This window comes from Lampris incognitus, chromosome 19, assembly GCF_029633865.1.
Source record: "Lampris incognitus isolate fLamInc1 chromosome 19, fLamInc1.hap2, whole genome shotgun sequence".
Classification (NCBI taxonomy): Eukaryota; Metazoa; Chordata; class Actinopteri; order Lampriformes; family Lampridae; genus Lampris; species Lampris incognitus.
The window spans coordinates 20,510,523-20,534,239 of NC_079229.1; the positions used below are offsets into that span (position 1 = coordinate 20,510,523).

General features: G+C 45.8%; 1 protein-coding gene across 1 annotated transcript in view; it reads left to right on the top strand.

Annotated features, from left to right (window-relative positions):
* Positions 1-23,717, top strand: part of arhgap12b (Rho GTPase activating protein 12b) — a 59,851-nt gene extending 36,134 nt beyond the window's left edge. The window contains exons 3-19 of the mRNA XM_056299021.1: positions 12,214-12,489; positions 13,570-13,710; positions 13,944-14,024; positions 14,789-14,911; positions 16,018-16,092; positions 16,647-16,708; positions 17,015-17,096; positions 17,306-17,428; positions 17,967-18,071; positions 18,279-18,377; positions 18,650-18,752; positions 18,901-19,020; positions 20,107-20,205; positions 20,449-20,526; positions 20,848-20,982; positions 21,392-21,497; positions 22,448-23,717. Coding sequence (XP_056154996.1) covers positions 12,214-12,489; positions 13,570-13,710; positions 13,944-14,024; positions 14,789-14,911; positions 16,018-16,092; positions 16,647-16,708; positions 17,015-17,096; positions 17,306-17,428; positions 17,967-18,071; positions 18,279-18,377; positions 18,650-18,752; positions 18,901-19,020; positions 20,107-20,205; positions 20,449-20,526; positions 20,848-20,982; positions 21,392-21,497; positions 22,448-22,622 — 1,983 coding nt within the window. The 3' untranslated portion in view covers positions 22,623-23,717. The remainder of the gene's footprint in view (positions 1-12,213; positions 12,490-13,569; positions 13,711-13,943; positions 14,025-14,788; positions 14,912-16,017; positions 16,093-16,646; positions 16,709-17,014; positions 17,097-17,305; positions 17,429-17,966; positions 18,072-18,278; positions 18,378-18,649; positions 18,753-18,900; positions 19,021-20,106; positions 20,206-20,448; positions 20,527-20,847; positions 20,983-21,391; positions 21,498-22,447) is intronic.

Consider the following 23,717-nt stretch of genomic DNA (forward strand, 5'->3'; position numbering starts at 1 on the left):
CGACTGTTTGTATCCAGTGTAAACTAATATTCTGTAATATATTGGGTGTGTAAAATCTTTTCTTAGCCAAAACAGACTCCGGTCAATCGGCATGACATTAGACATTGCTCTGTCTTGCAGACTGGCCCTTAACACCATAGGGTTTTAATCACTGTTCCTGAGTGATAGCTGACACCGAAGCTGAGCGATCCAGCTGGCCTATTAGTGGTTTACTCCTCAAGACCGACATGCCACTGACCCCTTTTGCTGATCCTGCATGTGGACATGTCCACTAACCTAGGACCAAAACATCACTACCACCACCAACCCCCACCCCCACCCTGTTAGCCATTCACAGCTCGGGGGAGTGAGCCAGCATAATTAGATGGAACCAATCACGCCGAAGGCATTAAAACAGGATTAGCCATTAACCAGAAGCTTAGCTGTCAGCTGCCTGCCATGGAGGAATTCTGCTAAGTCTCTGCTACAGGGTTTTGCCCCCTGCCACCAAGACACGGCGAATGAGATTCTGACCGGAAACGGTTCTTAAAATATACAGTTGCACTTTATTTGGCGCTGTGTTCTGCTTCTGGCAAGAGCTACATGGGTGGATGGATCAGACACCAGCTATATAAACGTCTGTGTTGCCTTTGTAACCTGGATGTCGGTTTTACCATAATGGAGCTTATTTGCATCACTAGCCATGCAGAAAATGTATTAGCCATTTGTAAATTTACTGCAGAGAAACACAAATTTCACTGTGGAAAGTGCTTATCTGGAGTAAAAAATTGCATGGCCCATGACCATTTCAGTTCGTGTTGTTTCGAGCCCCCCCACCAGCTTGGCCAGCACAGAGCCGATCCTCTGTTTAAATTTGGGTGTGCAGTGTGAGAACAGCCAGCAGCAGCAAGTCCTAGCAGAGTGTGTTTGTGGAATGAAGACCTTTTAAAATGAGTAATACGGGAGAGATTTGGCAATGCCGGTTCCATTAAAGAAATTGGATTTTCTTGCGGCATGCCGTTGATTTTCCAAACTTGTACGCAGCTAAAAAGAACAAATTGAAGCTGTCATTACTCTGGCAGGTCATTTGACTTCCGCAGCCAGAATTCATTTATTGGGCTCCTATTCCTGCTGTGGCCTCTCACAGCGAAGTACACACAAATCCATTAAATCCCGTTCTTCCGTTTGACTGGATGGTTGTGTTGGTAAGAGATTGCAGAATATTGCTCTCACTCTGTCCCCACAGTCTGCCTGTCCATCAGACTTTGATGATAAATCACTGAGACAATCTTAAGGCCATTGTACTTCAATAAAAGTCTGACAGCTTTGTGTGAACTGGTGTATTTGAGTTTTTGAAGACTGTTTGAAAGATGCTTATTTGACTTGTAAGGCTTTTTGTTGTTGTTGTAGAGCCACCGCCAAGGCAGATGAGGGAGCCTGGGTCTCTCTTTATCCTTCTGTACCCTTTAGCCTAGGCAAGAGGAGGGTAGGAGGACAACCTCCCTGGGGGAGCACCCAGGGTCATGGTGTCAAAGTGGAAGGGTGACCTTCTGCTGTGTGGATGGATGACCTTTGACCACAGGAGGGGACCTGCTCAGATACACATTGCACACTCAGGGCCGTGTGTACATGCAAGCATATGTACACTAGAATCTGTAACCTTCTGTCTCCATTCCTCTGTTTTTGCACCTTCTTTTTCCCCCCCCGTTCTCTCTCTCTTTTTGCTCCTTTGATCTTCCTCACATGTGCACGCACATTGCTGTGATCTCAGGCTGAACAGACGAGGTTATTTACGAGAAACAAAAGAAACTCACATCAGTGCATCTCACCAGGGAGACACTTCGTCCCAGACATGCCCAGGTGCTGGAGGGACACAGGTGGTGTCTGGCCTACAGACAGACTGGCCCCAAGGAATGAAGCCTTCCAACAACTATCCCCCATGCACACTGACGGCGAGCAGACATATGCAAAAACACGGTCTCTTCTTCCGTCCCCCCACAAACGCACACACACACACACCAACACACACTAGTAGCTGAGTGCTCCTGGCATGCAGAGATCTGGTGATATTCGAGAGACGCACAAAGACAGACGCACATCTTAAAACATCCCAGGAATGCCTCCATATGTTTTGAAGAAACGAGCTGGACAAAAAGGAGATGTGATCGTCTCTTGTTGATTTACTGGTCTTCGTCTGTGTTCGCTTTCACATTCCCCACTTCTCGCTTCAACCCCCAAACAGGAAACGACGTGTCCATTTTGGTGTCTTTTTAAAATAGCCGTGAACATGTTGTCCCAGATATGAATTGTGCGATTCCCCTGCTCTAGTTAAGCTCGAATATTGGCACAAATACAAGGCAGATTCTGTGTCCCAGTATGACAGACTGGGTTTTGGACGATGCCGGCATCCCCATATGCACAGGAGCATCAACCGCGCGCGCGGGGGGGGGGGGGGGGGGAGACGGAATATGTCTGCAAGCCTTCCCTCCCAGAACATACGCCCTCACTCTTCCTCATTAACATTTCATGAAGCCCCCCCCACTCCCCATTTTCTTTCTTTCTTTTTTTTTAAGAGAACAAAAAAGAAAATTCAAATTGGAGATCTGTTGTGTGTACTAAATCTCCTGTTTCATTGTGTTTTATTACAGGCATATAGACAGAGACATAGACCTAGATAGAAACAATAAACATGGAGATATTTCTTTTTATCAGATATATTTATACAGTCCCACCTGTTTCCGAAGGTATCTGGGATGTTTCTTAGATGATCTAAAACGTCCCCCCCCCCTTTTTTCTCCCTATTGTACTTGGCCAATTACCCCACTCTTCCAAGCTGTCCTGGTCGCTGCTCCACCCCCTTCTGCCAATCCGGGGAGGGCTGCAGACTACCACATGTCTCCTCCCATACATGTGGAGTCACCAGCCACTTCTTTTCACCTGACAGTAAGGAGTTTCACCAGAGGGACGTAGCGCATGGGAGGATCACGCTATTCCCCCCCAGTTCCCCCCCCCACCCGAACAGGTGCCCCGACTGACCAGAGGAGGCGCTAGTGCAGCGACCAGGACACATTCCCACATCCGGCTTCCCACCCGCAGACACAGCCAATTGTGTTTGTAGGGATGCCCGACCAAGCCTGAGGTAACACAGGGATTCGAACCGGCGATCCCCATGTTGGTAGGCAACTGAATAGACCGCTATGCGACCCAGACGCCCAAACAATCTTTTTCTTTTTTTTTTTTACATAAAGATGCTATTTTTGAATGCTGGCCTGTTTTTCACAAGTTTAATTAGCTTTGTTCCTCTTGTGCTTTGGTCTGGTAAAAGTTCCCCTTTTTAGCCTTCAAGGTCTTGGACCACAGTATGGAAGGTGATGTGTGTGTGTGTGTTGGACCAGTTATTCTCCCAGCTGCCTAGCGGTGGTTATCAGAGGTGGATTGCATTTCCACAGACATGAACTGACATTTTAGCCGAGGCACTATCAGCCCAGGACCCAAAGGTTAATTGGTTGTATCTCTGTCAGGATGGGAGCCACACCGAATCCTCTGATCCATGAAATGAAAGTAGCTGTCGTCGTTCTGGCCGTGCCAAAGATGCTGACTCACTTTCAACCTTGGGTGTCTTTAGAATTTTCCATTTTCATTCTCAAACCATTATTGTGTGTGTGTGTGTGTGTGTGTGTGTGTGTGTGTGTGTGTGTGTGTGTGTGTGTGTGTGTGTGTGTGTGTGTGTGTGTGTGTGTGTGTGTGTGTGTGTATATACACACCTGCATTTGTGAAAATGTCTTCGTGAGTGGCTCGGTGTTGAAGAATTATTTTTTTTAGCCAGTAAATGAAAAATGTTAATTTCCTTATTTCATTAACATTTTTGTTTCTTCTCCCACTCACTCACGCCAGCCTTTTTGGCAGTTTATGCCATCTGAATACTGTGTTCAGTCTCTTTTTAAGATGATGTCAATGCACGTGATATCAGACTTAACACTGGCGTGCAGGGCTGGTTGCTATGTGAAGGAAAGCAGGGCTCTGTGTGTACGTGACTGTGTGTGCATTTGTGTTCATACGTGTGTGTGTGTGTGTGTGTGTGGGTGGGTGGGTGGGTGTGCATGAACACGTGCACATGTCTTCTTGTGTGTGTTCTTTACAGTGTGTGTGCGCGCGCGTGTGTGTGCCTGTGTGCTGGAGATGAGGCTGGGGTTTGGGGGGCAGGTTGGCATGTGAAATGCCACAGATGTAATAACGGGGGAGTGGGCGAATGTGTTCAGATTGGCGCCCAGTGAAGTGGAAATGTAGGTTAATCTGGTCATATGGGCACAACTGTCATCATCTCCATCATACCTCCTGGAGCAGCGAGGAGGAGGAGGTGGTGGGGTGGGGGCTGAGAGGCGTTGGCTGAGCTTGAAGGGGGGAGTAGGGGTCATGGGACATGGGGTGGGTGTTTACTCAGTGCATTTGTGTTTCTGCTGAAAAGAGATGGATGGGGATGTGGGGAAGAACCAGAGAGTGAGTGAGAGAGAGATCGAGAGAGAGCGAGAGAGGGAGATGGGAAAGAAAGGAGGACAAAAGAACCAACACCCCCTGCATCCCTGCCCCCCGCCCCCCCTGCCTGTCATCAAACACTCCTTTGCCTGACCACGTGATTGGCTAGGTGGCTAAAGTGATGTCGCCATGGTCACCAAGGCCCCTAAACCCATCCCCCACCCACCTCTCTCCCACCTCATCACCCGCACTTTTAACCTGCAATTGTCTAATTCAAACACAGGCCAAATCCTTCAAACAAGAAGACAACCCGGGCACTCCAAATAGAAGAAAAAGTAGCAGTGAGGAAGGAAAATATTAAAAAGCCTTTTATTGTGGTGGCTGGATCATTAGGAGAGCCGGCATGTATCGATGAGGACTGTGTGCTACTCTTTTGATACTAGTTTGAACGTTTTTTTTCTTCCTCATTATCTACTCTGTTTTTCCCCTTTTCCAAGCACACCTGACACGTATTTCCACCGTTTGACCGTGCAGAGCAGCCAGTCACCGTCCAAGCTATTCAACCCGGTCGTTGGGAAGACGCATGCATTCTTGAGGTGATGCACCAGATGCATTAGCCTTTCTCTGACTGATCATGGACTGGCCTTTAGAAACCACAGGAACCACTAAATGGTACCTCTGTACTTGCAAGTCACACAGCACTCCTTGTCTTCTGTCTAGACACAGAAACAATCTCAAGTCTTTTTTTTTTCAAATTGCTAACCATCCTACGTGTGTGGTGATATGATTTACAAAATGATACAATAATGATGTGAGTTTGAAGAAAACGGTTCGGCATGAATGCCTCGCTTCTTCTGCGTGTGTCTGTAGACTTGAAGAGCAGTCACCTTTACGGTGCAGATGGACACAATAACTCGGGCTGTACAATAAACGCCCCCAGCTCTGGATGATGCGTCTACATCTGTCAGTTTGTGTAAACGATGCAGACAAGTGGCTGAAGCATTTCTCCTGTGAGACAGGAAGGAAGGAAGAGGGTAGCAGCTTAAGTGTTGATTTGGGTGTTGTAGAAAGCCCGTGTGTTTTGCAGCACCCGAGTCGGCACACAAATGCCTATGATGTCTGGCAACGCGGCACGGAGGTATGATCAATCAATCAATCAATCAATCAATCAATCACTTAATCAATCAATCAATCGACTTTATTTCACACAAATATGACAAAATACAATTTATACATATATATAATACACAAAATGGTGTGAAAAGGGACACCCCAAGGAAGCTCAGCAGAGCTTGTGGGCGGGGGCTCATACTTTAAGCAAAGTAATTTACATAAAGAATAACAGACATGAAGGAAAAATAAAAGAAATAAATGGATGGAGATGCAGTGCAGTGGGTTGCCATGTGTGCGAACTGAGAAAGCCCCTCCCCCTCACGTTACTTTCCTCATGGCCGCATATCTAACGGAGACCCCACCTCACCCACCCTCATCAGCTCCCCCCTCCTCTCCCCAGCCCTTCCACGGAAAACCGAGGGAGACCCTTAGCGGCCATAGGACACAACTACACCCAGGCGACGGTGCCGCCCTTGCCCTGACCTGCACTGGTTCTCAGTAAGCATTATTTATGGTCTAATGTACAGCATGTACCAAAGCAAAGGAATCACTAGTGATTGTTCGAGCACAGTGGGACATGGTAGTGGTGAGACTGAAATGAAGAGGAGGAGGGACGGAGATGTTGAGCAAGTGAACAACACACTCGTATTCCCAACATGGTGATGAGTACAATAGTTGGAGTAAACCGTGATCTGTCTAGCAGAACAAAATCTCACCGGGCTCCATTAGCTGGCCAATTCTCATCACTCGCCTTGCTTTGCACTGCTGGTCTGTTCCCCTCTGCCTTCAAATACTCAATTAGACCCTTTTGAGTTGAATTAATCATTCCACCATGGGCGTGCTTGCAGAGTCCAGGACCTGCATAATGCATTTTAATGCGGTGGTAGGGATTCTGTGCTAAACTAGCCCGGGGTCTGGAGCTCATTCATCAAGGTCTGGCAGTCAAGCCGCTGCCGTTTGCTGTAAAGGCCATTCGGTATTCAACAACAAGTCTTTCTCTGTCTGTCTGTCTGTCTGTCTGTCTGTCTGTCTGTCTCTCTCTATCTTTAGAAAACATATTTCATGTTTTCTCTTTCCCTCCTTCTCTCTCTCTCCATCCTTTCTTCATCTGCAACCTTCAGTTGCCCCTCCAGCTAAGAAGTGGATGGGCCCCCCAGGTCCCCTCCATCTGTAATTACCTGTCAAAGACCGCCCCCCCAGTCTGGATCTACTGGCCAACAAGCCCTCTGCCACATCCCATCCCCTTCAGGCTAGCAAGCACCCTTGGCCTCGAGAGGATTAGCCGAATGACCAGTAATCTACAGTACGAACAGAGAAAACCAACACCGACTGCAGCGACCCCCGTTGAAAACGCTGGCGTGGCGTCGTGCAGTATACTCCTCTCTGGTTATCCCGAATGTGGCCTAACGGGAAAGAAATTAGATATATGTTTTGGAGAGTAAAGTAGGGATCACTTGTGTTGACAGCTGTCACTAGAGGGCACGAGCTGGCTGTTCAACAAGTGACACCAACTCATTTTGGAGTTTTACCGTCGAAAACCAAGAACTTCACGACAAGAGTTACGCACTTTTAAGAGACGTCTTTCGCCCTTCCTCTTCCATCGACTCTACCTCTCTCCTCTTGACTTGACTAGTATTTGTACTGCAGGTCATAGTGGAGGATCGGACTCGGCACTTTTACAGACGCCGATCGAGATCGGTAGCTTTTCTCTTTCCTCGACACATTGAGCCACACTGTCGAAGTGTCGGATGCGGCGGCGGGGTTAAATATAGGCCCGGGCCTCCGCTTAACACAGCGAGGATGTCGCGAGCAGCCAGTTTGTCTGTCAGCACTTCTCTCGGATCCTGGTTTGACCCCCGCGACAGGCGCATATACAGACGGACATGGTTAGCACCAGCACATTGGGCACACACGTGTGAAAACGCATACAGATGAACACACACACACGGGGAAACATGCCCGTGCAAGCACAAATACAAACGTAGCTGTGATTACTTGTACATACAGTTTTTGTTTGTGTCTTCCATCTATAATAGAGGAAGCACTGGAGGGGACCCTCTCCGTGACATTTCCTGTTGTGTCAGACTGTGTGTGTGTGTGTGTGTGTGTGTGTGTCTGTCTGTCTGTCTGTCTCTATCTATGAGATAGAGAGATCCTGTTCCCCTTTGGCTCTCCCGCTGTTGCCATCTCAAGTTTCCTCCTACCTTTAGTCGGTACGCCAGAGCGACAGAACCAACTAGACAGCCCAACAGGAGAGAGAGGGAGGGAGGGAGAGAGAGAGAGAGGGAGAGAGAGAGAGAGAGCTCAGCAGACAGGTGAAGCCACAGGTGTCAGCCTTGTGTTGTCAAGCTTAATGGCTGCAGAGTCCGCAGTGCCTCGCCATGCGTCGTGTTTTCAGTCCATTCAGAGGCTACAGGAGAGCAGACGAGGATGACAACGAGGTGTTTGTGTGCGGTCCGGGCTACAAGGTGACTTTCTAATGGAATTAAAAGGGAACGCAGACGTTGTTTTTCTGAACCTTGCAAAGCATACAATAGCTGCTCAAGTGGGTCGAATGCAGTCTTGAATGTTGCTTTGCGTGGTGCTTTTATCAAAGTAAGTCGTTTCTTTTAAGATGCCTTCACTATGTTACACTTCATCATGTTTGTGTCTAGCGACCATCTTTCAATATTACGTTTGGTGCACATTTCTGAAGGGGAAACTTTGCTGTCTGTTAAGACAGAACTGTACTTTCCATTTTTTGTTTATTTTTATTTTTTTTGTAATGGACTGCATCCAGTGTCTCTTGGCATTCCAATGACTTTGAGTTGGCTGCTTAGTTTTGAGGCAGGGGACAGAATCAACTTCCTTTTCTGTAATACAAGATCTTTCTGGCAGAGGCGCGCTGTAACTGTAAGGCAAACATTGACCTGAGAGGAACGTGTCTGTGTGTAAACAGGTTTTCTGTGGTCAAAATCATTTCTAGAATTGCTTCGTGTTGAGGTGGCGTGAATAGCTTGATATTAAATTATTCTGACATTTTGGGCATGTTTATATATATATATATATATATGTGTGTGTATGTGTATATACATATATATATATATATATGTGTGTGTGTGTGTGTGTGTTTGTGTGTGTATCTCCAGCAGGCGATGTTGCCGTCTTTGCTCGGGTAACAGAAAGTGTGCTTGTCACACACTGTCAAAATGACTTAGTCTTGTCAAATCACTGTCTAAATTAAAACGAAGATGCTGACCCTCGGGAAACGCTTGGCTTTTTCCTAGCTTAACACGTGTCAAATCGGACATTAGAGCCTGTTAATAATTTCTCCTTCCGCATGCCATTTGGTTTCTGGAGCGAGTGGAATGTAGATGGATTTGACCCCTACCCCGCTCCAGGGCCAAACTCAATCACTGCGGGCAAAGCATCTGCATATGGACCTGATCATTAACAGATTATTCCCTAAAAACCTAATTAAAATGTACTACAGCAGCTTCGCTCTGGCACTGAGTGATAAGTTTGAACCTGGGTTCAGCCAAATGATAATTCCTTAGCAGTTTGCCTCCGGCCTAGAGCATTTGCTATCTCTTTGAATCCAGGAAACGGCGGATAGACCTAAACCAAAAACAGCGACGCCTGCCCAAAATCTTTCCTCTGTTCGACACATTTTCAGGATATTGAATGATTTCTTTCTTCTTTTCTGTTTTTTTTTGTGCAAAATATTTCTCTTGTTCCACGTTTGACAGGAAGCACCATCTGTTTCCTTGGGCCGTGTGTCTGTCTGTGCCGAGGTTTGTCCAGAGTTTCTCTCTAAAGTACATTTCCTCTTCCCACATTCCTCGTCTGTCGGCCAACATTGATGCCCAGTGTTTGTCTTCAATAAAGAGATTTGGTCCTGGTACAGACTCCTGCTGCAGATTCTGGTACCGATGGGTATTTATTTACCTGTTAAACTCAATTTCCCAGTGTTTTGTTCTGGAGCCAGGACCTTTTCTTGCATCAGAACCCAAATATGATTTCAAGGTATTAAGTCATTCAGCAGTCATTGTTAAAACTTGGCTCTTGACCTTTGGATGGCGCCAATTTTTTAAGTACTTCAAAATGTTACATCAGCTGTGAATTGTGTTCACATTAATGCTATGAGTCTGTATTTCTAAGTAAATTCATTGCAGTGGCATTTGTTTGGGTACCAAAGAGTACACTTCCACAATTTACTTTCCAGGGATTTTCATCGATTCTGATCAATTCATCAAAAGGCCTTCAAACCTGCCAACATGGATTTATAAGCAAGTGCACAACCACAATGAGTCTGCACAGGCACTCTTTGCTGCTTCTTACATACATTTAGATCAACTGGCCCGAGTATTTATATGCCAGTTATTTCTGATCTGTCTGTTTTACTCTCCTTCACTATTCATTATCTCTTACACTCACTGGCCACTTTATTAGGTACACCTTGATAGTACCGGGTTGGATCCCCTTTTGCCTTCAGAACTGCCTTAATCCTTCGTGGCATAGATTCAACAAGGTACTGGAAACATTCCTCAGAGAGTTTGGTCCATATTGACATGATAGCATCACGCAGTTGCTGCAGATTTGTCGGCTGCACATCCATGATGTGAATCTCCCGGTCCACCACATCCCAAAGGTGCTCTATTGGATTGAGATCTGGTGACTGTGGAGGCCATTTGAGTACAGTGAACTCACTGTCATGTTCAAGAAACCAGTCTGAGATGATTCGAGCTTTATGACATGGCGCGTTATCCTGCTGGAAGTAGCCATCAGAAGATGGGAACACTGTGGTCATAAAGGGATGGACATGGTCAGCAACAATACTCAGGTAGGCTGTGGCGTTGACACGATGCTCAATTGGTACTAAGGGGCCCAAAGTGTGCCAAGAAAATATCCCCCACACCATTACACCACCACCAGCAGCCTGAACCGTTGATACAAGGCAGGATGGATCCATGCTTTCATGTTGTTGACGCCAAATTCTGACCCTACCATCCGAATGTCGCAGCAGAAATCGAGACTCATCAGACCAGGCAACGTTTTTCCAATCTTCCATTGTCCAATTTTGGTGAGCCTGTGCGAATTGTAGCCTCGGTTTCCTGTTCTTAGCTGACAGGAGTGGCACCCGGTGTGGTCTTCTGCTGCTGTAGCCCATCTGCCTCAAGGTTCGACGTGTTGTGCGTTCAGAGATGCTCTTCTGCATACCTCGGTTGTAATGAGTGGTTATTGAGTTACTGTTGCCTTTCTATCAGCTCGAACCAGTCTGGCCATTCTTCTCTGACCTCTGGCATCAACAAGGCATTTTTCGCCCACAGAACTGCCGCCCACTGGATATTTTCTCTTTTTCGGACCATTCTCTGTAAACCCTAGAGATGGTTGTGCGTGAAAATCCCAGTAGATCAGCAGTTTGTGAAATACTCAGACCAGCCCGTCTGGCACCAACAACCATGCCACGTTCAAAGTCACTTAAATCACCTTTCTTCCCCATTCTGATGCTCGGTTTGAACTGCAGCAGATCGTCTTGACCATGTCTACATGCCTAAATGCATTGAGTTGCTGCCATGTGATTGGCTGATTAGAAATTTGCGTTAATGAGCAGTTGGACAGGTGTGCCTAATAAAGTGGCCAGTGAGTGTATGTACTTTCTCATTGATTCGTTTGGATTGGCACTTTGACCCCTCGTTACTCAACAGCAGGGCCAGTTCTGATCTTCCCTTGCACGTCCTCGTTTGTTACTGTGCAACGTGCTTCTCAGACTTGCCTCTGCAGTCTGATTCTCTGATCCGTGTCAGCGATTTCACAAAATATTCAGTTATCATATGGCAGGAGGATGGCACAGATATTGCATATTCGATTGCGGGTTAAGTCCAAGTTACAAACATGTGTCCTTGAGCAAGGTGCTGGATCTGCCACTGTCTCCCTCTTTCTGTGTTGAGAGCCTCAGCTAGATACCCCTAAGGGGTAGGGTTTTCTTTTATTTTGTTATATAAGATAAAATAAATGCCAAGTTTTGGTGTCATAATGAATACAACACCAACAGCCCTTTTATTCATAATGTTTGCCTTACGCTGTGGTCTCTTAAGCGCATAGACAGGATCATGGGTAATGAAAATCATGCTGTTTATAGGCTAATCTGTACTAGGACCTGGTTTCAATCAGACGAGTTTGGTTTTAAAACGTCTTCTTGCCACATGTGGTATCGCATTTCATCAGTAGAGCCATCCTGTTGGGCCATCTTACCGTGCAGACAAGGGCAGCCAACTGACTGCCCACCTCCCCCTTATAGTGGTCTACCGTTTCCCTTCCAAACACTGAAGGGGGGCGGGGTGCACACAGGTCTGGCAGGACTGGGTCTTTGCAGGCAAAATCCGCATTTGTCTTCTTGTGCATAGTGTAAGGACTAACATATGGCGCTGCCACAGACAGCTCAGCTGTCATATTACACAATGCAGTCCACAAGAAGTTTGCGCCTGGTTGCTCTGGTTGTTGAAAATGAAATGAACTAATGTTCTGTAGAAGGAGACAAATGTTGTATAGATACGAAGATCTCAAGGTTTTTAATATTCTGTAACATATGCACATTTATCTTTACAATGTGTATCTAACATGCTCTTTTGTCCTTTCTTTCTCGCTCTCTCTCTCTGTCTCCTGCAGACGACGTCCCCTACCGGTCAGGGCCGGTCTGATTCACCCGTCTACACCAACCTCCAGGAGCTGAAGATCTCTCAGTCCAGCCTGCCACCCGTCCCTTCCAGCTCCCCTCTCCACATCCTGGGCGACTGGGAGACCCACAAAGACCTTAGTGGCAGGCACTTCTACTACAACCGCGCCACCGGAGAGCGCACGTGGAAGCCGCCCCGCACACGAGACGCCAGTGGTAGCACCAGCAGCAGCATTCGAGGGGACCCCCCATGCACGGCAGACACAGAGGTGAGGGATGCTGAGAGTGCCCCCATCATCTACATTACCCACCATCGCGTACAGACACTGATTTAACTTTCTTTATGGGGTAGTTTTCTTCCGCCCTCTTTCTCTGAGTATGTGCAGTAATTTGTTTGCTAAATAGAGCTCTAAGCATGCATGCTGAGATGCAGTAACGAAGAGCAGAGCTGCTGCTGCAGCCAAATTGTTGTGGGATGCTCAGTGTCTCACTGGTAGATAATAGGCAGTAATGGGGAGGAAAATATACTTTGGCAGAGCCGTAGACCTCAAAAGACAGCTGAAATGATGTTGTGGTTTCAGAAGGTAGTGGAACCAGAGAGCACAGGTTTGATGTGGGGGGAAATCATGTTTCCCGGCCAGGTTGTAAAAGGAAACATACACCCATGTTGTTTGTTATGGCTTGCCGTTCTTTCGTTTGCAATACGACACTGCCCCCATGTGGTGGTTTGTTTCATTGCAGCGTTTGTGAGAGAGGATGATTTATCTCCGAAAAGTTCTGTATTGCCTTCTGTAGATTAAGATGTTCTGGCTGATGAATGCTTTGCCTCTTAACGTTTTCTTTGTGGGCAGCAACCTGAACAGTAACATTTGAATTAAGATGAAGAACTTATGTTGCGTGTCATCCCGTCTCTACCGCCTTTTAAAGTAGTCTGAGCGTCACAAAAATGGTGCTTTTGTATTTATTTAAAGAGCCAGCCTTGTGTCGGTTTTACCGGCTATATTCTTCTCTTAATCTCAATCATTACAGACTTTAGTCATTTGCCACAACTACCTTTTTTAGCGATATCTAAATGGCAAATGGACTGCATTTTATATAGTGCTTTTGTAGCTTCAGCAGCTTCTCAAAGCGCCTCACAATTAGTGCCTCATTAACCATGCAACCATGTCAACCATGCAGGGTAACAACTAGCTCATCGGGGGCAGTTAAGGGTTAGGTGTCTTGCTCAGAGACACCTCAACATTTTTGCCGGAAGGAGCCGAGCAACGAACTGGCAACCCTCCAGTTACCAGACAACCTGCCCTTCATCTTCCCTTCTTTCTTGTCCTCCCTTCTGTTCTTCCACTCAGCCGCTGTCCTCAGAGGAGAACTGCCACAGCACCCACTCCAGTCAGTCTGATAGTCAGTATGGCTCGCCTCCTAGAGGATGGTCGGAGGAGCTGGATGAACACGGACATACTCTCTATGTCTCTGAATACACACAGGAGAAGGTACTTGGGCTGCAGAATCCATCTTAATTATCCTTACAAGCCAAATGAACATTGACTTATGAATAATGAATAAACCCTGCTACAAGCTAAGAGAACTTATTCAGGGAAGTCCATCATAATTCTCTTTCAGACAAATGAGTTGTTTGTGTTTATGTCCCTGCATATCTTTTTCTTCTCGTCTGTTAGTGAGGTTTGACACTGAATTGAAAGCCGACTAATTTCTGTTTTGGTAGTGGATAAAACATGTGGATGAACAGGGGCGGCCATATTACTACAGTGCTGACGGATCCAGGTCGGAATGGGAATTACCTAAGGTAAGGCTGTCTCATGGCTGGGAGTTACCCATGCAGTAGATTTAATAGGGGGTGTTTTGTCATCAGATTCTTTTCTTTTTGGTTCAGCTTTTTTTCTAGACAAAACAACTCAGATAATTTCTTCCATCTAAAAATAAGCGTTTTCACTGCACACTGCTACCCAACAACACACTTTTGTTTGAGCTCCCTGCCTGCTGATGTGTACATACACAGTGCCGCTCCGCCCTCTTGAGACTCAAGCCTTGTCCACTTAATTTAAGTGGATGATTCTTGTACACTGATGATCCAGTTCTATGTCCAGGCCTCGTTGCAGGTCTATAAGTGTCTGTCTGCAACCTAATCTGGTCAGTCTTAAGCAGATCAGTACAGACCTGTCTCGGAGTGAGTGGACGGTAGAGCAAGCATGGACACTCCTGCAACATTTACTGGACCTTATCCGTCACTTTAGACCGCAATTTTTCGGACCAAAAGGGAAAATCCACCCTCCAATGGTGCTGTGGCTAGTGAGAGGAGAGGTAGGGTTGGTGGAAAGATGCTGCTGAGCTCTTGTGAATGATCACACAGTATTATTACATTGCCATGTGGGTAGCGAACAGAACGTGTAATGGCCTAGCTTTGTACATTTACATGTCAGGTGTCAGGTTTGTCTGTATTTTTTTCTGTTTCTTCCTATCAGCGTTTTCTCTCTCGCTCTATCTCTCTCTCTTCTTCCCTCTCTCTACATACCTTCCTTCATATTTCCATATGTTCCCCATTCTCCACAGTACAACATTTCCCCTCAGTCCAACGAGGTGCCCAAGAGTCGCAGCCTGGAAAGGAAGCACCAGGACCCCATTGTCCTCACCAAGTGGAGACACAGCACCTACGTCTTGGACCTCAACGACAAGGTAAGAAGACGTATTCCATGAGTGCTATCTGAGTTATGTATAGTTTCTTCAAGCAAGTTGTGCAGATATGGAAAGGAGTATAGAAAAGGCAATAGGAGTGTATTTAAAAGATTAAAAGAAACCAAAGAACTAATGTGGTCAGTCAAACTGCCAGAACTCTGTTCCACTGGAAATGGACACCTGTCCTTTCCATGATTCCTTCTACGTATTGGTGGTGAAGCTTAATCTGCTGGTACTGATAACGTGTCCAGTTCAGAGGAGCAATAGATGGTCAGTGCCTTAATCTCTAACCACAGTGTTATTTGGAGAGCCAAGGAACAAGAGCGACAGATTAGTCCGAGTGAGAAGCATGTTGGCTAGGCATTCTTTGTCTAGCTGGTTGTGGAGTTTGTTTTTACATCACATTGTTAGATAGTTTTGTTTTCTGGTCTGTGGGCTTCAGAGAAAGATGGTAGTTCTCACGTTGTAATGGTTCCGTTGCAGCTGTCTCTCAGGCGGTTCGATTCTGACTCACACAGGAGGAGATTCTGCCTCTCTCTTTACCGTAATAAAGTTGGTACTGCCCGTAGCCCCTCCTCTCTGATCCTGTCTCAGCCAATCCAGTACTCAGATTATCTGTGATGATTCCCTGTCGTTGATTTTTGTGTCCAGTTAAAATGAAGCATTTTGATGACCATGCCAGATTCGTCTGACATTGTGATGATAGACGTGCGATGTTCACTCAAAGATGTCATAGTGATTATTCTTGGTCATAGTCATGGATTGTGCTTATTCTTGGCCATTAACTTACTGATAAACAGAAGGACACTACCATCTGAGAATGAATGTCCTCTCTTTAAACTAACCTGCTTTCCTTGGCTATGGCAGGCTGTGGTCATAGCCTTTCAGACCTAATGAAGCATGTTGTCTGCCAACTGGCAGTACCAACCACTTATCCTCACTTGTTAATCCCTGTTTACTAACTGAAATAACAACCCACACTATCTTTTACCACACCAAGTTCCCGATCCATCATCTTCTCATTAATCAGACTGTCTTCATCTTCTTGTAGATAGCCGTTAGCTATTAGCCGTTCATCATGTTGACCATGTGCCTCTTGTTGGTAGGAGTGTGCTCCGCCGCCCAAGCAGAGCTCTCCTGACTCTGACTCCTGCCCCTCATCTCCCAAGCACCCCTCAACCGTTAGTATCCCAGCTCGCACTGATGCACACTCATCTTTTCACACATGCCCTGCACCACTTGCACGCCCTACCAGTTGTGTATTAAATGCTAATGTCTCAGCCTGAGTATAACCTATATCCCTTTCCCCCATTCCATCATCTCAACATACTCTATGCACTGCATCCACCCTTACGCCTCTCCTGCATGCCTCAGCACATCATAGCCCACTTCTAGTTACTGCGCAATTTGATAAAATTAATCTTAAATTCGCATCACTCACGTCATGTTAACCTGGTTATGTTGAAATAAGAGGGCAATTTCTACGGTCCAGTTTTAAGGCATTTTATAAAATACCACAGTGCCCTCTGCTGGAGGTATTTTGTCATAACCATACATATGCAACAACTGCTTCCAACCTTCCAAATTGTCCTATTTGCTTCTTAAACTTATGAGTTTTTGTTTTCATGTAAGCGTGCCTTGTGGCTTACTAGCTGGCCAGGTATAAATTGTTTTAGATGACTGTTTGCTGCTGCGCGATGTCTCATCACAGTCTATACATCTTCTGTCTCCTCAGCCTTCAGAGAAGTGTGGAGTTCTAAATGTCACCAAAATAACAGAAAATGGAAAGAAAGTCAGGTAGGTGCCATACTGAAGAAAATTACACCAAAGAACCCAAAAATACTTGGAAAATGTTTGATAAGATCACATCTAAATAGTTTTTAAACTATTATCGAAATGTAAAACTGATGAAATCTGAATTGTGATTTGATGAATCTGAGACAAACTTAACAAAGCTGTACTCTGTGATTTGATGAATCTGAGACAAATTTAACAAAGCTGTACTGTGTTAGCCTCAACTCCTTCACTCAGACTCTCATTTTGCAAGTGATCAGAGTCAAAGGTCACAGCTCAAGAAAGAGTCTGTTTCTGTGTGATTTCCAGGAAGAACTGGACCTCCTCATGGACCGTTCTACAGGGTTCATCTCTGCTCTTCGCCAAGGGTCAGGGGGGCAGCACCAGCTGGGTAAGTAGCCCTTCAGCCCCTAGATTGCCTCATTTACTGAGCTGGTTTTCTCCGTCTTATCTCTCCTTTTTCTCACTTCTTCTTTTTCTGTGGTTTTCTGGGAAATGTGTCATTTGTCATCCTCCCTTGCTTTTATCTCTCCTCTCTACTGCTCTCATCTCCTCTCCTTCCCTCTCTTCCCCTCTCCACTCTTCATTCTCTCCCCAAAGTCTTACTATCGTAGCAGCTCCATCCCAGAGTTGCTCCTCGCTCTGCTTAGCAACTGGAAGCGTTCAGTCAAGTCCCGCCCGGCTGTCTCCTATATGAACTGTGGGCCTGTCCAGGCTGCCACTGTATGTCCCCGTATCTCTCTGCATGTGTCCCCCCCCCCCCCCCCCCCATGCCTGACTTTCACCTCACTCAGCCCTGTTCCCCCACTAATGCCTTACCAAGACTGGATGACTCAGGGGTTCGTAAGAAATGCTCGAATAAAAGAAAAACTGAGATCATCTGGTCCTGAACAAAGAATGATGTTAAACTTTTCAGCCTGCTTGATCAAAGGAGATTAAGTGTAAAGAACACATGCAAGAAGAAGTCAAATATCGCCTGGATCAAGCATTTTTTGTTGTTTTTGTGTTTGTTGTTGAAGTGCACATTACATTAATAACAACTAGAATCTAACTTTGCTTTCTCCTCCCTTTGAATAGACACTGAATGTCTAGAAATCCTAACACAGATGTGTGCACATGTGGAAATTGTTTCTCGTTGTTTTCTAACTTGAATAGCACCCTACTTATGAACGAAAAGCCAAGATTAACTGTGGAATAACAAACTCGTCCTTGTGTTGCACAACTGAGTCTGATGCCGTTTTTCCATGACTGTTGATTGCAGAAGTTTGGCAGTAACCAGTCAAAGCCCGAGTTCACCGTTGATCTCCGTGGCGGGTCGGTGGAGTGGGCCTCAAAGGACAAGTCCAGCAAGAAGCATGTTATTGAGGTGTGCAGCATTCTCAAAATGCAGCGAATTCAATTCATTCGAATTCAGTTCGTTTCACAAGCAAAAAAAAAAAGAAAACACTCATGTCTCAGTCTCTATGCGTGTCTCACTCATAGAAAGTTGTTGGTAAAGATTTTTTTTTTAAAGTGGTCATTCTACAATGTAAAAACGATCAGAACAAGCACTGTTTGACCCTTTTGCCACCAGTTGAAGACCCGCCAAGGGACAGAACTGCTGATCCAGTCGGAGATAGACAGTGTCATCAACGACTGGTACCGTGCTCTGACAGAGACCATCAGCACACATGTAAGTGGACCTCCTGAGCCCGTATAAATCAGACTGGCATCCCCACTGCATCAGATTTTTCTATCGGGAACCATACAAACTGTACCCCGTCCCCTCTCTCTCCTGAACAAGTCAGTGTGTTTGAGTTGTTTTTGCTGTCTTGGAGTACATTAGGCAGCAGCTGTTCCTTTTGAAAGGGGTATTTTTCCCCTCTACGTTGCCTTGCCCAGTTGGAGCGAGGCCTTTCCAAGTCGAGTTGACCACAAGTTGTGTCTCTTTGTCCCTGTATCCAGGCCTGGGAGTCTGACGAGGCTATTGAGGAGGACATGCCTGAGTCACCAGGAGCAGAAAAACAGGACAAGGAGAAGGACCACAGGGACTCCAAGAAGAACCGGGGTGAGACAGGATTAAGAACATGTGGAAGATCGACTTTCACTTCCGCTGCTGTGACATGCGTTGCTATTTGAACTCAAGTATAAATGAAATTAAATAATTACTCTTTAACAGTACCGTAAAGCCACGCTCCTTACGTATACCTCCTCAGTCATGAAGACGTCTGTCAGTATGGACTCCTCCGACCAGAAGAAAACCAGAGTCAAGCTGAAGAAGTTCCTGACACGCAGGCCCACCTACCAGGCCGTCCGAGACAAAGGCTACATTAAAGGTATTTATTTAACCTCGGCTAGACCACAGCAAAGCACGCCACAGCACCAACTTCGTGTTCTATGATAATAACAATAATGAATTTATTTATTCATGTATGACTTTTCAAAGTTCCAAAGTGCCGAACAACCAAAGGAAAATAAACAATTGGAACAGATTACTAAAAAAGATAACTAATGGGTGAAACAGTCCCGATCCAGTCGAAGGGAAAGACGGACAAAAATGAATAACAGATGAGGCAACATCAAGGAAACAAACAAAAGCCAAGAGTTATAGTAGTTTCTTATGATGAATGTACATTTTAGGCAGCGGTTTAAAAATGACGCTGACTTACCGGCTCTTCGTATTAATGAAGCAGGTGTGGGCTCCATGTTAGATAAATGGGTATATGGGGAGTCCGCGGTGGCGTAGCGGTCTAAGCATCGGCTTGGTGTCGATGCAGTTGCCCACTGGGGACTGGGGTTCGCGCCCCGGTCTCGTCAGATCCGACTATGGCCGGACTCGGTGAAGCAGCAATCATTGGCAACGCTGTCTTCGGGAGGGGGGCGGAGTCGGCTTGTGTTCGTCATGTGAATGCGTCTCTGTGTGTGTCGGAAAAACAGTGGTTCGGCTTGGATTCGCCTTGTCACGAAAGTGGGGAGGCGTCTCCTTCGAGACTGCCGGCCGGAGAGATGCAGTTGGCGAACGCATGCAATACGAGGGTGGGTGTTTGAATTAAAATAGGGATCAATTGGCCAATAAATTGGGAGAAAAAAAGGGAAAAATCAGAAATAAATTTTAAAAAGATAAATGGGTATATGACCAATAGGCTGTCAGTTCATATCCTGGACTGCCAGAAAAGGAATAAATTGTGCTCACCCCCCACTGGTCACCAATGCTCCTCAGTCACTGTATATAGTTCCTGTAGTTGTATTACTATATACTCAATTTTGATTTAGTGGTAAAGCACAAATGCAATGTAAGACAGTGCTGGAAAAGCACATAATGGACAGTTAACATTTACTGGATGAATAAAGCACAGAATTAATATATTTATTTTGTTTGGCTGGTTGATTAGTTTTGTTTTGTTTTTTTAATTGCATCTCAGATCAGGTGTTTGGCTGCAGTCTGACCAGTCTATGCCAGAGGGAGAACACCTCAGTGCCCAACTTTGTCAGGATGTGTATCGACCATGTGGAGAACACAGGTACGAGCGGCGGCCCTCTCAGTATACCTGTCGTGACCATGAGCAGTTCAATGGCACTACAATAACAGGAAAACATGGTGATCTGTACAAAACTGCCCCCCCCCCCCACCAAAAAAGAATCACATCGTATGATACAGAAAAGGAACCCTGCTGCCCTGAGACGTTCCCTCCATATCTAACTCCTTCACTGACATGCACTACCCATCCCCAAACACCCCCTCATATTTTTCCTCTCCCATGTAGGTCTCAATATTGATGGCCTGTACAGAGTGAGCGGGAACCTGGCGGTAATACAGAAGCTTCGCTTTGCTGTGAATCACGGTAGGGCTCCTGCATCCCTCTGCTCATATCCTGTCCGCTGTCTGCAGATATGCCAAATAAACCCAACACACACACACACACACAGAGCAGGGCCTTTTGTCAGGCCATCATCACATCATATCTTTAGATACACACCCCTCTGCCACATGTACTTCCTCTGCCATATTGCTTTACAGGAATCATAGTAGTAGACACTCAAATTAAATCTTCTATTGCTTCCTCCTCTCTCTTGTCCATTTCTCTTTCGTTCTACTTTTCTTTTTCTTTTTTTTTTATACAAATTTTGTGATCTCCCTCTCCATCTCTCTCGTCCTCTGTCAGATGAGAAGCTTGATTTGGATGACAGTAAGTGGGAGGACATTCATGTGACCACGGGGGCTCTCAAGATGTTCTTCAGGGAGCTCCCCGAGCCTCTCTTCACATACGGCTCCTTCAACGACTTTGTCAACGCCATCAGTGAGTAGTTAGTTGGAAAGACAAATGTTCAAATACTTCAGTATTTAGCACCACTGGCTGCATGGTGCTCTGGCAGTGTATCTCATGTACACATAAGATACACTGCCATATACACATACACTTTCAATACAGAGTTATATAAAAGCACTGATAACCGAAGGTGGGATATAACCTTTCATCGCCCTGTGATGGCCTGACGGCCTGTCCAGGGTGTCCCCCCCGCCTGCCGCCCAATGATTGCTGGGATAGGCTCCAGCATCCCCGTGACCCTGAGAGCAGGCTAAGCGGTTCGGATAATGGAATGGAATGTTCAGACGTCTGGATGCATTGTTGTTACCAATGCATCCACTAGATGGCACTCAGCCTATTTACATAAATGTTGAACCTTTCTCGTTCTCCTCTTCCTCAGAATGTTCTGACTACAAGCAACGAGTGAATTCAATAAAAGACTTAATCAAGCAGCTGCCAAAACCCAACCATGACACCATGCAAGTCCTCTTCAAACATCTCCGCCGGTAAGTAAGCTATAAATGTTGCTTTTCCACTCAGGCCTCTGGGTCGCAGTGACTAACACTCATTCACAGTAGTGCAGGTGTCTGCTTATGATTTACTCTACTTAAAGGTTCTGCGGTGGCTTTTGTATTAATTTCATTGAGTCTGAGCTAACGAGCTATGTTGACAATGTAATCCATTGCGTCAAATTAAATCCTGTCAATCTCAAAAATCTGAGGTCCAAGGCTTTCATTTAACAGATACACTAACTCCTGTTTTCTCAGTCATTACCGGGTTTGTTGTTACTGCACGTACCTGCCTCATGTAACTTCGGTTTGACTCACACTCCTGCCTTCCGCTTCCTCTTTGTTTATGTACTCTCAAATTAATTCGCCTCTGGGCGAGCTGAAACTGTAGCTAGGTTTTAAGGTGTATTCTTAGCCCACTGGAGCTAGGAGCAATATCATACGTTCACAATGACATTTGCCTTGGTTTCCAATTTGCATTTATATGGCACAATGTTTGCAGTAATTCAATACCTATGAAGTGGTGTTTCTTCAGGAAATATATAGCGTGACATTCAGTGTGTGGAGGGCTACGTATATCAGCAGGATTTAATCGCCTTTTTCCCATGAATATGTTATTGTTTGGTGCATATGCATGCAAGAATGAGGATTCTATTTAAGAGTGATATTGTGCTTTTTCGCCCCTGGGCTTTCAACATTGTTATAATGTACACGTGGGGAGGCTTGCCTTACTAATCGATCTCAAGCCCTCAAGATGTTATGTGTGTAAAGCGAGCTGGAATCCTTTTAATGCCGCCCCCCCATGACACCCTGAAGGTGCACTGAAATCGAAGGCTTGCCGAGCAAAATCAAACAGCAAAATCTCAGTCAAAGCCATTTGTGTCATATTGCCACTGGAAGAGTCTTTATGACTGACTTCCGTCTTTCCATCTTCCTCCACCCTGCAGAGTGATTGACCACGGGGAGGCCAACCGCATGACTACCCAGAGTGTGGCCATCGTGTTCGGGCCCACCCTGCTTCGGCCCGAGACGGAGACGGGCAACATTGCAGTCCACATGGTCTACCAGAACCAGATTGTGGAGCTCATACTGCTCGAGTATGAGGGCATATTCGGAAGGTAGAGGCATCTGCCTGGGAAGAGGAGGGCTGGCTTTTGCAAACATGGACTTCTATTTCTTTTCTTTTTTTCTCCTTTAAATATGGCTGAACTGAACATTGCTGTGGACCAAGCAGTTGAGAGAGAAAAATGTAATTATGTTCATTTATTAATAAGATGAAATTAAAGAAAGCTAATACACATTAAGACTTTGCACTTAAAAAACATTTGGGAACTGAATTAAAAAAAATGTACAGATTTCACACTTTCTTTTTGGTTGCCATTCCTGCCGCAAGTAGTGGGCTGGACTGTTGACCTTAGGAACTTGTGAGTGCTTTTCTGACTGGATGACAGACAGTATTGCCGTGATGACGGAGTTCGGAGTGGTGCAGTGACAGTCTGTGTGTGCGTGTGTGTGCGTGTGTGTGTGTGTGTGTGTGTGTGTGTGTGTGTGTGTGTGTGTGTGTGTGTGTGTGAGTTGGTGGATTTCAATTTTCACGTTTTTGACATACACTGGATCCCTCTGGCCAGTAATAAGAGTTTCAAAGTAAGCCTGGAAAAAAAAAACCCACGACTCGGGTGGCGAGAAAAGCCTCACAGGACTTGATAACGGAAATGGGAGCGGGAGTGCATATTCCCTTGTATTACAGGCCGAACCGGGCCTAGTGCACAACAGGACCCTTCACCTCGTCGAAGGAATAAGCTGAAACTGAACTGAATTAGGTATCTGTGTCGTGGGGCGTCGACTGTTCTGTTTACTTCTGTGTCTGTACAATGTGAGCCCTCCGTGGTATGGATCGGGGAATAAAGATCAGTATTATGTTGTTGAACTGTCCTTTAATCTCAAGACTAGATTGAAAGAAAAGCACTTGGATGAACTGGAACACAGTGTGATTGAGCAAATTGTGTGCGTGTGTGTCCTCGTCCTCACCGGAACAGGAACTGCCCCCCCTCCTCCCATACACACACAATCTTACTGTTGGTAACCAACCATGCTAACCCTGTGACTCCATCGCTCTGTTTATCCCATGACTGGAACGAGGGAAGACAAAACCTGTTTGTTTGTTTGTTTGCTTGTTTGTTTGAGCGAATAAAAGAGTCCCCCCGTTTTCTCACTGTG